Source organism: Mytilus trossulus, chromosome 10 (assembly GCF_036588685.1).
Source record: "Mytilus trossulus isolate FHL-02 chromosome 10, PNRI_Mtr1.1.1.hap1, whole genome shotgun sequence".
Classification (NCBI taxonomy): domain Eukaryota; kingdom Metazoa; phylum Mollusca; class Bivalvia; order Mytilida; family Mytilidae; genus Mytilus; species Mytilus trossulus.
This window is the reverse complement of record NC_086382.1, coordinates 8,648,000-8,664,986: the sequence shown is the minus strand read 5'-3', so window position 1 is coordinate 8,664,986 and position 16,987 is coordinate 8,648,000. Positions and strand designations below refer to the sequence as shown.

At 31.0% G+C, this 16,987-nt stretch overlaps 1 protein-coding gene across 1 annotated transcript; it reads right to left on the bottom strand.

Moving 5' to 3' along the window:
• Positions 1-15,183: 15,183 nt before the first annotated feature.
• On the bottom strand, positions 15,184-16,167 carry LOC134687662 (putative nuclease HARBI1). The gene has a single exon (XM_063548120.1). It carries the CDS (start codon positions 16,165-16,167, stop codon positions 15,184-15,186), a length of 984 nt encoding a protein of 327 aa, XP_063404190.1.
• Between the last annotated feature and the right edge of the window lie 820 nt (positions 16,168-16,987).

Below are 16,987 nucleotides of genomic sequence, written 5' to 3'. Positions count from 1 at the left end.
AACTGATACTATAAGTCAATCGTTTGTTCTTGCACTACTGTTTCATTGGAATATATGCAATTGTTAAAAAAAGCTTTGTCGGGTAAACAACAGGAAAACATATGTTTGGTCATGTAAAGCTGTCATTATTGTTTTCGTAAATATATTTGGTATACATCAGGCAGTTAGTTTTTCTCAACTGAATTGTTTCATATTTTTCGGGTTCATTATAGCCGACTATACAGTATGGGGTTTTCTCATTGTTGAAATCCGTATTGTTGCCTATAATTGCTTACATCCACTTCATTTGAACTTGTGTGGATATCTGTCTCATTGGCAATCATAAGAAACTCCTCATGTTTACAGTTAACCTACGCACTATTCAAATAAACAAAATATAAAGAACAGAAGTAATAAGTAATAAATCAACATGATTTCCGAGATAATCAATCTTTTATAACAAAAAATAAGGATAATTACGGCTTGTGTTTGTTGTTCAGTGCTTGAGGAAAAATAAAGCAGTAAATTATAATATTTTCATAATTTTCGAACCGCCTTTTTTCTGAATTACTCTTACCATTATTGAATACCACTCACTTTTCCTACTTATTGTTACCCTATGAAAGAAGGAAAAAGGAGACGAACGCTTCTCTTAAAACACAGATAAAAGGTTGAAAGACTTTTATCAAATGACCCTGTATTTATGTCTACCCTACTAACGGGTGGGTAAAGTGATTCCTATAAACTACTCCCCCCTTCCTTGAAGATTACTTGAACACGTGTGCTTTTATATTTTATCGGAACTCCCGCTTTAAAACGAATTCAGATTTAGTCGCATAAAAAACGTCTTTGAATATCTAATTTTATCACAATTTATATCATTTGAAACGACACTTTCTTTAATGTAAAACAACATATACAAATTGTATTTAGTAAATTTATTTAACATTTTATTTAACATTTACCTAGCATTTGTTAAAATCCAATTAAATTGTTTAAATGAATTATAATTTTAATACTACACGTATGCTTCAAAATATATTCATTTCAAATATCATCTAATTATCAATTCAACAGTTGAGTCGCAAATTATTACATTACTGCACATATCTTATCAAAGTTTGGGTTTAAGGACTTTTAACATTTATATTGGGCTATATAAATCGTTTAAACTTATTGATTTAATTTTCAAAACCTTGCAACAACTTCATATTAAACTATATTGATAGTGTTCTATGTTTATTTTTATAATTAGATTCATTAAACAATTGTTACAAAATATGGCAATTGCCTAATTGTTATTGAATGTGCATATAAACACTTAATTTTGATATTAAATAAATACAATGAAATGCAAATATATTGCCTGATAAGACAGCATTGGCCAAAAAACATAAACAATCCAAATACACTCGACATTCGATTTATGAAGAATTTGGCCAAACTCGTTTTGAATATACCATCATGCATGGCGTTAGATCCTTTGAGCAAATACATATGTTCTGTAGAGAGAAATTATTCAAAAAGGAAACTCACAGAATTTGATAAAATAATAAAACAAAATTTACAACTATATACTGTGGATTCATTATTATTCGTCGGATACCAATTTTCGTGGATTTCGCGGGAACAGTTGATTACCGAAATTAAATGTTCAACGAATGAAAAGTTTTCTGATGACTTGTATGCAGACTTCGGCAAAACCACGAAATCAAATGTCTACGAACAGGTAACTTTTCCTCAATCTACAAAAATTGGTAACCACGAAAATAAATGAATCCACAGTATATGATAAAACCGATTTGTGCCTTGTGCGACATCAACCAAAAATCTATATCAAACCAGGATAGTCCAGCTCTAGATCTTGTGATTCTTGAATTCAAACTGTGTAACTCGGAGAAAAAAAGCAACCGATGGCTATGCTATACAATTGAGAATGGAATAAAGGAAAATGTTTCTTAAAATGTCCTATATCAAGTAAGGAAATCGGCATTTCTTATCAAAAATTCTGTCTCTTTGATTGTTGGCGTTTGATTTTGTAGCAGCTCAGTGTTTCTGTTATTCTATTTTTTATACTCTTATAGTGGATGTGTTGGCTGGATTTGGTTTGTGACCAGAACTTATTTCCGCGTAATCGATTTTCGACTTTTAGATAGCGGTATATTACTGTTGCTTTTATTTGCGTTGTTTTCGAATAAAAACCTTTATAAAATTTGGAGGAAGATGAATCGGAATTTGCTCAGAATAAAATTTCTCATATAAAGTACAAATTACAAAATTCATATTCTATATCTGATAAATAGTGCCAGAGTCTTATCATTTTCATTTCGAAGATCAGAGCCGGCAAAATAGTCACTGCCAAAAAATATATGGGTAAAGGAAGATAAGCGAGATTTTCTGTCCATACAATACATCGTATTTATTTCATACTCGAGTTCTGCGTAAGTGTGATATATGAACTTAATAAATAATTCATTGATGTTTCACTTTAAACTTTTCAAAGTTAAGTCAATATTGTAACCTCAGGTTCTCAGTTTTATATCTTTTTCACACACAAATGACTTCTATTCAAATAAATTTAAATCAACTTGTCTTGTATGAAAAGCTATCAATTATATTTATACATGTTGAGAGATTTTTGAAAGATATGAATTGAATAAAACCATTATAACCAATGTTAAAGATGTCTAAAAGTCCAATTAAATTTCTATAGAGAATGAAAATGTCATATACATAACCCTGACAAAATAACTACGAACGAAAACGTAATATGTTTTTCAAAATTAATGATTGTCAATAAATTTTTGTTAAATTATTATCAATAGATGTATGTCCACGGTTGAACCTCAGTTGTGGTTTATGTACTGTTTGTCTTTTCGCCATTTTTACGTTTGATTTTTGCAATGATATCGTAAGTTTGTTTTCGGCTTCTGAATGTGATATCCTTGTGGTATATTTCGCCTTTCTTTAAGGCACACAGACTTTGTTAAGCTAAATAGGAAAACAAGAAAAAGAAAACAGAAGCCTTTTTCATCAAATCCATCAATAGTTTTCGAACGAACCTAATTGGCGTATAAGTATGTAGTTTTTAACAACGATCAATTCGAATTTCACGTTTTAAAAAAAATGAAAATGAAGGAGATACCAAGCGGTCTATATAAGTGACAAGCTGAACCAATTTCATTCTCTATCTTATCAATCTAAATACATGCTCAATAGTTCTTGTAGGTTACAAGTTGACGGAAAGGTTAAAAACTAAAATATTCAATACTTTTATTTTTATATATAGAAATAATAATTTTTGCGACTAAATGTTGTTTTCATTTTAAGCACAAGTATACTACATCTTCATTTTTCAGTTTGAGCTTGATTTTATAAACTTCAAATTGGATCATAAAATATCATATGCATTAAAAGGGTTGTTTTTTAAAGATTATGTGATTTTATCTTTTTTCAATTTATTTCTAGACCAGGACTTAAGGGGCGACCATTTGTCATATGAAAAAGGGGATGAGGGTGTCAATAGGATTTTATTGTGTTGTTAAATAATCATTTTATCGTGTTTAATGAAACATTTTGTAAAGGAAATAGTCTATACCTTAATAAAGGGATTCTAATTAAAGTTTTTGTGTCGCCTCTGCTACTGTTTTTTTGCAAGGGTGAAAATGTATGTCAATCATATATAAATTTTGCAGTTATCTACCTTTTCCTAGACCACATGACATATCTTAGTTACAGGTAAGATGAAGTACATCTTTTAGTCATTACATACTTTATATAGAATACACTGGTGTCAGAAAAGATTTATAGAATTATCAACTAAGATAAACAATACGTTTAGCACCAATGAAATAGAGAACAATGTTAATTTACTTAAACAGTAAGAATACTATCAATATCCATTGATCGTCTTTCGATCTCTATCTGCAACCTAAACACCTTTTTTATATATTATATGGTCAAAATTTACGGTGAAACCGTTTTGTTTTATCGAGGGAATTCGCTTGGTATGTTGTAACAGAATTTCCAATATCCAGTCCGACTAAGGCCATTAAGATGTTTTGTAGTATATTGGGAAAACCTAACTGCATAACTTCCTAAAATAGCAAATATGTCATGATTCATAAATAGATTTAAACTTCTTCTATGTCAATTTTAAATAATTTTCTATGTGTTCATTGGAGTTTGAAATAGAATATACAGACAATAGACAATAGACAATATTTTATTGGCACAAACGCATTTACAATAAATGGTAATGACCGAATGGATAAACAATTTGCTATACATGGTAGTAAAATACAAACAATTATATATATATGTGAATAAATGATTAAAGGTATAATGAAAATCTATTACAATAGATTACTTCTTGCATTAAAACAATTTGTTATGAAAGAGGAAGATAATTTTAGTGCCTTATAAGATGTATTATTAAGTATAAGATTTTTTATATTTTTATCGCACAATGTGGTTACACTTTTTCCTGTAATTTTAAACATTTTTAATGCAAAAGTCTCTCTAATACTGGAGTAACCGCTGCAGTGTAGCAATATGTGCTGTTCATTTTCAATTTCGCCACTTTTACAGATTTCACAAATTCTTTGATCTCTGGGCATTTTTAAATATCTTTCTCTTTCAATGGCAAGGTACACGATTACAAGTGTATTTTGCAACTGGAAAATTTAAAACACTTGAAGTGCAACTTAAATGCGTTGCTAACAATTTGTCAAAATATTTTAGCAAATCTATACTGTAATGGTAGTGCAGTGTATTGCTGGACATCCTTTCCAGAATTATTAATTTCACCCGATATAAAATTCGACTTTTATCTGTGTTAAATTAAAGTTATTATTTTACTTTGGTTAATTTCAATTTCACCACTAAGGAGCAAATATCATCCAAAGAATTACAAGTTTAAAATAATAAAATTGAAGTGTTACATAGTTAATGTTTATCGTTTATTTACGCCGCTTGATTCCTGTCAAATTGTTGTATATCCAGCATTTTTTCCTTGTGCATTATTAACATTGCAGTATTGAATTAAATCAACACATAAATTAAATGTAATAAATATATGGGTATTCCAACTCAGTAATTTGTAGGTGAAATAAATATTGCACATCATTTACATGCCTTCTTTTTTAATCTGGTAAAAACTACGACAAGCACACATTTAACAACAGATCAATTGTTAAACATCTGCTTCATATCTATTTATATACGGTTAAGACAAAAGTGTTGAATAACAATATCACCTAAGGATATCTCAAAGATTTAACTGTTGTAAGTGACTTGCAGAAACGCATGTGATAATCGTTCCTATCGGTTATATACATACCAACATTAAGTTTCAGTGAATTATGACGTCAATTAAAAATATTTGTTTCTTTTGTAAAACTATAGCGTTTTGAGACTTGAGATTGTTTGTGACAGACGTGATTAACGTTTAGCTCACCTCGACTAAAAACTGATGTAAGCTTTTTGCAATCACTTGGCATCAGTCGTCGTCTGTCGTTTGTCTTCGCGGTGTCAAAAATGTTTTTGAAAATATTCTCATCTGAAACTACAAGGCCAAATGTTACAAAACTTGTAATGGTCGTAAGGGAATCGATCGTGCTTAAAAGTTTATAAACAGGGATTTGATATATTATCAAACGTGACCATGATGACCGATGTTGCACAAAAAAATAAACATATGTTTAAAAGTGCAGTTGTTTGCTTACATTCTAAATTCTAAATTCAAAAGCAATTGTAGCAAAACTGACATGGATATATATTGCAACTGGTTCAATTATGCATGTTATATATCCTATGAAATCTTCAGAAAATACTATTCATGATATTATGGATTAATTGACTCTGAAACAAACAATAAGATGTTTTGTAAGAGCTAAGCTCCACTCCAGTTAATAAGTAACTTCATTAAATAGTTTATATGATAAGATTTTTGGATACAATTAAACTCATTCTTTGTTAATTTAAATCTACTTTCTTTGCGTTCAAAGGTACTAAAATTAATATACACGATAACAAGCGTATTGTGACACTGAAGTATCTAATACTTGAAGTGTAACATGACATGTATACGTTACTAACATAGATGTCAAAATATGTTAGTAAATCTATTATGTAACCATGGTAACGGTAATGCAGGGTATTGATTGACATCTCTCTTAGAATTATTATCTTCATCCGATGTAAAATATTGTAATGTAACGTGAAAACATTGAGAAAGGCGTTTATAACTTAAACGATTATCGTTCAAGTACATTTGTAGATAGATGCAAGCTGTCCATAAAAATACTGTGTTTCCAAAAATCTCTGAAACGAACTAAAAGATATTAACCTGATTATTTGTCGATATAAAAGTATAAAGCAATAACGAAAAATTTTACATTTACAAATATTATGCACCCTTATAGCCTGTCACCGGATAGGGATGTGTGTCACTGCAAAACAAAGTGCGCTTGGACAGTTTGTTATCCGGTGAGACAATCTGTCACTAGTAGTCTACCAGACAGTGAGGGATGTTGCAGTCTATCCCTCGAGTGGGACAGCCTGTAACTACCAGACAGTGAGGGATGTTGCAGTCTATCCCTCGAGTGGGACAGCTTGTAACTACCAGACAGTGAGGGATGTTGCAGTCTATCCCTCGAGTGGGACAGCCTGTAACTACCAGACAGTGAGGGATGTTGCAGTCTATCCCTCGAGTGGGACAGCCTGTAACTTAGTGACCAGACAGTGAGGGATGTTGCAGTCTATCCCTCGAGTGGGACAGCCTGTAACTACCAGACAGTGAGGGATGTTGCAGTCTATCCCTCGAATGGGACAATCTGTCACTATTATATAGTGTGCGTTGTTACAGTTTGTTTCCGTCACTACGAGACAAAGAGAGAATAAATATGAAGGCAACGGTTATTTATTTTCAGCTCTTTTAATAGGAGGCCAGGATATACATTTTCAAAATCCACCTACTACCCTAACTCCAACTGGGAAGGTCAAAGTCTTGTGAGCTAGCACGTTAAATAACCGACTCAGAGTGTCGGTCAAGTACAAAGCAGGGTAAATATTCATAAAAAATTAACATGTTCTCGTCCTTAATATGCATATCAATTTGACGCTGGATGTTGAACAACAACCCACCCATCCATCTATCCATCTAATCCAAATGTAAAGAAACTTATCACAATCATTGTGTTATTTAGTTTGAAATTGTGTCCGATGACCCCGCTTGACAACCAAAATGGTCGACACGGCTAAAAATAGAATTTAGAGTTGAAATAAAGGTTTTGTCCATTAACTTGAAACCACTATAAATAAAGAAAATCTGAAGAGGGCAGATATGTTTGGAAAGATAAGATCTTCCTTAGTTTTTCATATACTTCCAAACTGGCAGCCAAATTTTTTGATCGAAGTTATTGCCCTTAAATGATAATTTTACTTACTTTTAAAATGTTTGCCTATTATAATGAAAATTATTATAGATATGGGGAAACTTTAAATAGCACAAATGGTCAACAAGATGGTTCCACAAATAAGTTGACATTTTTGAAATCGTGTGATGACATCTTATTGGAGTTATTACCATTTGAGAGACGATAACTACCAATTGTTTTTTTCGAGTTTCTCTAATATCTGAAAAAGTATAAAAGATAGATAGTAGAGTAAAAAACAATATCACCAAGACAAGATCTACAAAAAGTCGTATAATTGCAATCGTACAGGTGAACTCTGACTTGGGATGTAATGTTACATAACAATATATTGTCAGGTAGACGTGCAAACCAAAAGCAACCAGGTGACATTAAACATCCTGTGTATACATGTATCTCCAGAGTTTAAATTTTGTGATACATACAAAAGTTTTCATAACTGTACAAATAAATATATTCTCTTCCCCGTGTCAAACCAGAAGAAGTATGTATCATAAAAATCTTAAAGCAAATTTGAATCTTATAAAAAAAATATCTTAAAAATAATAATTTTTGCTTTAAAAGATAATCAAATTATTATTTATGTTTCTGTAAGTATTTTAAAGAAACATTTTGATTCAAATTGTAATTTCAATGGATTTTGTAAAATCCAAAGAAAATTAAACGAGATTTCATTGAATATGATTTTATTATTTATTTTTTTGATTCAATATTTTAAGCAATATTCCAGGCATCCAATAAATCGATATAAAGTTTAAAACAAATTGTTATTGTATACATTTCAACAGAGACATATAATACAATTGCTCTGATTTCAACAACATTGTATACCCGACAATAAATATCGACAGAGTTATCGGTCCTGAATAGGACTGATATAGTTTGGTATGATATCTGAAAAAGTATAAAAGATAGATAGTAGAGAAAAACATAAATATCGCTAAGACAAGATCTACAAAAAGTCGAATAGTTGCAATCGTCTGACGACCACTTGTTGGAAGTATTGCCTTTGTATATAGAAATAAATGTTGAAAGTATGTTACAAAAGATGTACTTACTTGAGCACGTACCTGAATAATTAGGATATTTATATTTTTTGTCATTCCGTCAATTCATCATTCTACAACAAATAGTGATGTGGACTTTTTTTTAAACGCCTTCGCGTAATTGAGGTGCTTTTTAATACATGTATGTGAGTCTATATGAGTTTCAGATCGAGTTTACGCTTAGTTGTGCTCGACTGATTTTTGCGGACATTACGGATACAGGCTTTGGACTTTGAAAATTTTAATGCGACAATAACAGTTATACAGACTTTTTATAAACGGCTCCTTATATTGAGCTGAATTCTAGTATGTGAGTCTAATATGATGTGTTTCAGATTCATTTTACATTTGGTTCTGCTCGTTTCATTTCTTTATTATGATGATTATGTTATTTATGTATCACAATGTAGTAAACATCATCATGTGTTTCTTGCCAAATTGCAAATAGTAGAGGTATGTTAAGGGTAATAGGGAATGTAGGCTCAGATGTGTTTTTTTATTGTAGGAAACCTGGAATTATATATTGCTACAAAAAAGTAATTGACTTTCTGACCTTATAATTCCACCCAATAATTTGTTTTTACATTGTATACATTAGTGATGTTTAATAAACCTGTATATTTTTCAGTATACATTGACCATAAAGTAAGAATGGTATAGTTTTCAATTGAAAATCGGAGGGATTTCTGGAATAATGACGCCTCTTTCGGACGAAGAAGAGAATTATATCAGACTAGCCTTGTTATTGAAAGGAGTGTCACCAAGAGCAGTCCGTACTTTCTTTGACAAGGAATTTCCACCTACTTATCTACCATCAACGTTGAATAAAAACTTGAACACTCTGAAAAGCTTGTTTAAAAAGAGAATCTTAAACCAAGCTCAGTGGAATCATTTGTTTCCTACAAATGGTACGTATTTTGTATACCGGTATATATCTGCAATATGCCAAGCTCTAATATAAATTGTTTCTAGTCTACAAAATTAAAGTTATTACGCTAACAGAAACAGAAATAGCTTGGGTTTGAGTTGGTTAAAGAACAATTATTTGTAAAGTCTAATAGCAGACTTATACCTTACAGGACCTACGTATTTTATTGTCTGTTAATTTGTTCTCGTCCTCAATATGCATATTTTTTTTGTCATTGAACGTTGAACAATACACCCATCTATCAATGAATGTATTTCAAAAACAAACAAAATATGATTTATAAAACTTTAAGAAAAATAGCAAATAATATAAAAATATATCAAAATATAAAAGCAAAGAAGAATGAGAACAATAAACCCTTACAATTTAGCCCCGACAAAAGCAGCATATATAGTACTGATAAAAACAAATGTATATATTTACATAAACTACTCATTATCTTTATCAACTGTAAATTATGTAAATATAACTATTGTGTAATATATTCATGTAAATATTTTTTTCAACATAATCATTGTAATATAATAATATTATTCTTGTATTGAGTAAAATTTATTTCTTAATTATTGTATTCACAAACTGTGTGTGGTATATGTTTGTCACAGCTCAGTTTGTAAACAAAGTCACGTTGTTGACCCAAATAATGGCCCGTAAGGCGAGGTCATCTTGTGTAAAAGCTGTATGCATTTCAAACTTGAAAACATCACTGTGTAATATAATTTGCTATAATATCGATACATTAAACATTAAAGATACTGTGTATCTGCTTATTGTGATAAAATGTAAACAATATTCAATATGTTTTTATGTAGGATTACTTCTTCTAATAAAAATTGGGAACTACGTAGAAATAATAATGAATTTAGTGTTTAAAGTACAGCAAATCTACCGATAATTATTCACCTGTTGAATATTAAAGTAAACACGCGTGAACTGGTAGAAGAAAGCACAAAATCGATAATTGACACTTTAAATAGATGGGAGTTCCCCAATCATAAACTTACCTTTTAATAAAACAATAATGGCTGATCAAAAACTTCACATCTGTACAGTCAATGCTACGGGACTTCAGCAAACTGAAAAGAGAAAACGACTACATTTGTAATTGAATGGACAAAACAACAAAAATGTGATATTCTTCTAATACAAGAAACAAACTTTACTGATAACTCAGAAGAACCTTTAAAAAAAGAGTTTGAAGGTGAATTAATCTTCAGTAATGATCAGAGCAATGCTAGAGGGGTATCTTTATGGTTAAAAATTAGGCTTAACTACAAATTTATCGACTATTATAAAGATAAAGACGACTTCTTCTGATAAATATAGAAATTGACGAAAGCATACTTACAATTGCAAACGTTTATGCACCAAATATTGATAAGCTAAGAAACACTTTTTTAAACAGTCAAAACTTTTATTGATAAATATAGTCTTGGACAATTGATAATAGGAGGAGATTTTAACGATATTTTATCTGAAAAAGATACAAAAATAAAAATAAAAGAATATCATTTGATAAACCAGTCTGCGGACTTAAAACTTTAATTAAATCTTTCAAATTAACAGATATATGGCGTGAAAAAAACAGAGATAAAACTCAGTTCACCTGGTGTAAAAGAAATAAAAACCACAAGAATTGACTACTTGCTTGTTAGTACTGAAATTAAAAAAAAAATTGCTCCTCTTGTGATATCAGACCAATTGTTATTCAATACACTGACCATAATAGTGTATCTTTAAAATTACATATATCAAGAAATAATAAAGAACGTGGATACTGGAAACTAAACAGTAGTGTCTTAAACGATGAAATCTACATAAAAATAATATACAATCTCATTAACAACTATAAAATTAAAGCTAACGATTCAAAAAATCTAGCTCTTTTATGGGACACTTTTAAAATAGAGGTTTGAGATTGTACAATTCAGTTCTGTAAATTGAAAGCCTTAAACAAAAAAGATTCAATCAATGTATTAGAAAATCAACTTATACAACAAAACAATGAATTTCATAAAAATAACATCAGAGTTAATGAAACAAATACCTACTTGATTGAAAAAAAAAGAGAAAGTAGAACAAGAGTTAGGAAATTTATACAATGCAAAAGTAAAAGGCAATCAAATAAGATCAAGGGTAAAATGGATTGAAGAGGGAGAAAAAAAGACTTCTTATTTCTTATGTCTTGAAAAAGCCAGGCAGTGCAAAAAACCATTACTAGATTATATGATGTAAACAATAATATAATTACTGATCAAGAAAAAATACTTAACCTTGAAGTTAACTATTATAAAAATGTATATTCCTCTACTAAACCAGATAGGGAAGATACCATAAAGTACTTTAACGATATTAAAAAATGTCCAAAATTAAGTGATAGTGAAAGTGATATATGTGAAGGAAACATCACAGTGCAGGAATGCACAGATGCAATATTCAAAATGAAACTAAATAAAGCTCCTGGGCCGTATGCATAAAACATTTTAACTTAAGTATTCCTTAAACTTAGATTTCACTAAGAATTCCCTTAGTTAAGCAAAATTCTTAAGTCATATGCACAAAACTACTTAACTCAGGTAACTTTAAGTATCAGTGTTATCGGAACCTTTCTCTTTTTACCGTATAAACTCAATCAATAAACTCATGATTACAATTTGTTGTTTTGAATGTAACAATGCTTGACTGAACTACGCACGATTTCTGTGTGTGTTTTGGGTTTTATATAAGGTTGGGTGTGTTTGAATTCAAATTTAGTATACCTTTAATACACAATCATATGATATCGAACAACATGTCAAAGCGAAAGCCAAATTGGACAGAGAGAGAGAAAAACATTTTGATGGAGGAATACGAGAAGAAACGGCAAAATTCTCATCTACTCTGACTTCTGGAGATAGGACAAGAGCCTGGGAAGAAATAGCAAACACCATCAATGCTGGAAATACCGTCCGAAGAAGCACAAAGGACATTCAAAAGAAATGGGATAATATTTGTGCGACTGCAAAAACTTAAGTCTCAGCGTACCGACGCAGTCAAAAACAAACAGGTAGATAATATCTAAAAAATCTATAGCATTTTTTTTAAGTATTTCTTGCAGTTGTACGGTGGACGTAAATAGAAAAGACTATAACCTGTAAATACAATACCACGTAGGATGTACATGTATCCTTTGTACGATAGCAAATTATATAGACATTAACATTTTTAGACTCGCTACCCAAACATGTATGCGTTCGCAATTTATCGAATGCTTTTACTTTGACGACCTTTTTGGTTCCAAAAACCGGGATTGATATAAGGAATAAAGTAGCTTTTCGTATTAAATCATGCGTGTTTGTGACTTATTTACACATATACTTGAAAACTTACCAACAAAAATTTCATATACCATTTATATATATAATTTTTTTTTAATGTTGCATTGATATTCTAGAAATGGAAATTGTGTATATTATTTATAAACAATTTTGCATATTTATGCTATTGTTAAATTTTTTTCATGTTTGTAGGAGGAGGTCCTTGCTCAAATGACATTTCATCAATTTCTCAAAAAGTATGTGACATTCTTGGGGAGGACTCGCCAACTATCTCTGGAATGGAAGGAGGTTTAGACATCAACGAAAAAGATCATATAAGCGTTTCAAATGAGAACAAAGGATGGTATGAATCTTTGCCTGACAGTGAAGATGAAGAAGACATTCCACCCGTTTCAAAGAGACAAAGGTATGCCCTTGTTTTGGTGGGGATATGAATATTACGTTCATGAGAATTTCTTTTTACTTAACTACATTAAAATATGAACCCACTTTGGATGTTTGAAACAAAAATGTCGGTTAGCGTTTCTTCCTCTTCCCAATAAAATATGCAAACAGCTAAGAAAGTGATGCCCCCCCCAAAAAAAAAATTGTTTCAATGAAAGAGTATAATGCCTTTTTAATCAAATTATGACATTGTGAAAAATATATATGTATAACTAAAAAGAAAAAAAAATTAAAAGTCTTCAAAAGAGGGAAAATAAGTTAAATCATTCAATGTTTTGTTCAACTGCAAAAGTACAAAAAAGGGGGGGTCCATGCTCATGCTCATATCCATACATCGTATAGTTTTAACTTATATACTTTGGATAACTTAAAATATAACAAAAATCAGATTGTGGCTTCAAAATGTACATTTATATTATATATATCTTTCAATGTTAAATTCGAAAATAAAGTCCTTACAACGAAAGTACAATTCTTCATTAAAACTAATGAAATGAATATCTTCTTTTCACAGAATTTCTCGGGGTACAACGAAAACCAGCAGTGAGGTCAGCAACCCATCAGATCCACTAACAGCATTGCACACGGAGGTGTTGAACCTGGAAAAAGAAAAACTCAATTTACAAATTGAAACACTGAAACTGGAAAAGGAAAAGCTATCAATGGAGAAAAATAAGTTAGCACTGGAAATAAATAAACTCTCTTTTGAAATGAAAACATATGGTATTGATGTTGAAGTACTGAATTGACATAATTAAATTCCACTATTTGCTACATTGTTTTTTTTTTTAACGTAAACGGCTTCGGTATATTAAGGCAACAGTAGTATACCGCTGTTCAAAACTCATAAATCCATGGACAAAAAACAAAATCGGGGTAATTGTACTTTCGGTATGTTTTTCTGTTACGGCCAGAAATCGCCTTTAAATTGTAGCCAACAAAAGACACAAATCAATAGTAAAATTTAACAATATTTATTATACAAAAGTTTACAAAAGGTATTACACAAATATTACTGTCAACATAACTTCGGAATCCAATCTGAATATTATGTTCTTTATACTAATGTCACAATCCAGTATGATGTTGTTTGTACAATAGAAGTGTCAATCCAAATGCTGTGAATACTAATGTCTATCAATGTCTATGTCCAAGTTTAATTATTAATGAGAGTTTAACTTTAGTGTCTGTATATATAGTGTTGTCATGGAAAATTCTAGAACACTCTATAATGGAACATTGTGGAAAATCCTGGAAAGTTACAACGGAAGTTTCTGGAATAACGTAGAAGTTTAAATTACGCATCTTTTATAAGGATCATTCTAGAAAGTTCCAATCATTCTGTGATTGTTCCAGTGATTCCTAAACTGCACAGTTATAAGATTATTTGGTAAACAACTATCAGGCCATTCAATACAAATTAGGCCAACATAATAAAACATATTAATTACAATATCATAACAATGTGTGTGGGTTATAATTAAATCAAATACATGTCTGCTACATTCGTAATATGTGTCTCAAGTCAGGAGCATGTAGTTCAGTGGTTGTCGTTTTATCATGTCTGTACATGTCTTATTTGTTTTTCGTAAATTCTTTTGTTATAAATCAAACCGTTAGTTTTCTCAATTAAAGTACATATTTGTAAAGCCTACAATACATTTTTTTTTTGTCATAGTTAATAGACATAGGAAGATGTGGTGTGAGTGCCAATGAGACCACTCTCCATCCAAATAAAAATTTATAAAAGTAAATCATTATAGGTCAATGTATGGCCTTCAACACGGAGCCTTGGCTCACAATGAAAAAGAAGCTATAAAGGGCCCCAAACGGAAGTCGACAGTCACTGATTTTGCATCAATGTGATTGCACAGTGAATATATATAGTTCAAGCAACAAAGTGTGAAACCGGACTGTAATGATTTTAAGTTTGATTGAATTTTTCAATATTGGAACACACATTGATTTCCACTTTTGTGATTTTGACGTTTCAATTGATTATTTAATAGACAAAAACATTCAAGGACTTACTTTCAAAAATGTAGCTCAGTAACACTTTTCCTTATATGGAAACCATTTCTACCCATTCCATTTTCAACTTCTTCCATGTCATCATCCAGAACATCATCCAAATCATCTCCATTAAGGGGGATGTTGTTTTTCTTGGCTATGTTATGCAGCACTCCACACGAAATAATAACTTTACATGTAGTTGCTGGAGAAAGCCTTATCTCGCTATACAGACAATGAAAGCGTCTCTTCCATTGACCAATTGTTCGTTCAACAGCACATCTTGTCACCTTATGTGACCTGTTGAAGCGGATTTCTTGTCTAGTTTGTGGGTAAAGATATGGCGTCAACAAAAACTTTTTGCACGGATATCCACTGTCACCAAGTAAATAAGCGCCATGATTGGATTGTTCGAGTTGCATAAATACTCTACTCTCTTTCAAAACTCTAGAGTCATGGGAACTCCCAGGCCATTTCGCTACAATGTTAATGAACTGAGAGTCTGAATTAACTATTACTTGGACATTAATTGAGTGGTAACATTTCCTATTGACAAATTGCTCTTCATGCTGCGAAGGAGCAATAATCCGAACATGTGTGCCGTCAATCAGTCCTAAAACATTGGGAAAATTAGCAACTGCGTAAAATTTAACCTTATTCTCCTCTATTACTTGACCACTTGGAAATTTAATGAATTTAGGGGCTCTTCTGACTAATGCGTTCGAAACTGAGTGAATTGTTCTAGAAACAGTTGCCTGGTCAATATTGAAGGTATCAGCAATAATGTTCTGAAAGGATCCACTAGCATAAAATCTAAGTGCAATAAAAACCTTCATGACTGGAGGTATTGCATGGTTGCGAAGTGTAGAACTCTCTAAATCTTCTTGTAACAAATCAGTAATCTGCAGAATAGTTTGCCTATCAAAACGAAATCTCTCTACTAATTCCAGATCATCGTACAGATCTAGCGGATTTGTTCTATCTATAAAGACACGTTCCCTTCTCATAGCCCTTCTTCCTTCAACCGATACCGAGCGATGTGAAACATATTGTATTTGAACAACATAAAGTATGAGTTTATTTATATAGAAAACATGAACAAAGGGAATGAAAGAAAAGACATAAGCACGCATTCAATGGTGCCAAAATAGTGAACTCTATTCTCAGTATTATGTTGTTCTATCGGGGGAATATGTAAAACAAAGACTGGATGAAATAACATAAGTATCCTTGTATCCCCCCTTTTATGTATGATGAATACGAGTATACATATTGGCAATATAACTATTTAATATCCTGCAATTAATGATGTTGAAGTAAATGGTAGCTAAATTAAATATTTTTTGACATACCACACACTTATAACTGATGTTAATCAAATTTCTTGAACTTTAAGGTACCTCCATAGCTGCCTTAAACTTAAGTAGGATCTTAGGTGTTTTCTAAGTTTAATGAGTTTTATGCATACCACTTAAGTTTTGGGGGAGGGGCTTAAACCAACTAAGATTTTACTAAGGAAATACTTAGTTTAAGATTGTTTATGCATACGACTTAGATAAAAAGGGCGGAGTTTCCTTAACTTAAGTGTTTACTAAGGAAAATCTTAACTTAAGTAGCTTTATGCATACGGGCCCTGGTCTAGATGGACTTAATGTTGAATTTTGCAGACATTTTTTGGAAAAAATAAAAGATTTAATTGTATCAGTATTTAATTTTGGCCATAAAAAAGGAGAATTGTCAACTTCACAAAAAAAACGGAGCAATATCATCAATATATAAAAAAGAAGATCCACTTTCTTTAAATAATTATCGTCTAATAACTCGTTA

Bases quoted from the DNA above. Each gene is read 5' to 3' on its own strand.
- LOC134687662 (XM_063548120.1), bottom strand. From the start codon at position 16,167: ATGAGAAGGGAACGTGTCTTTATAGATAGAACAAATCCGCTAGATCTG.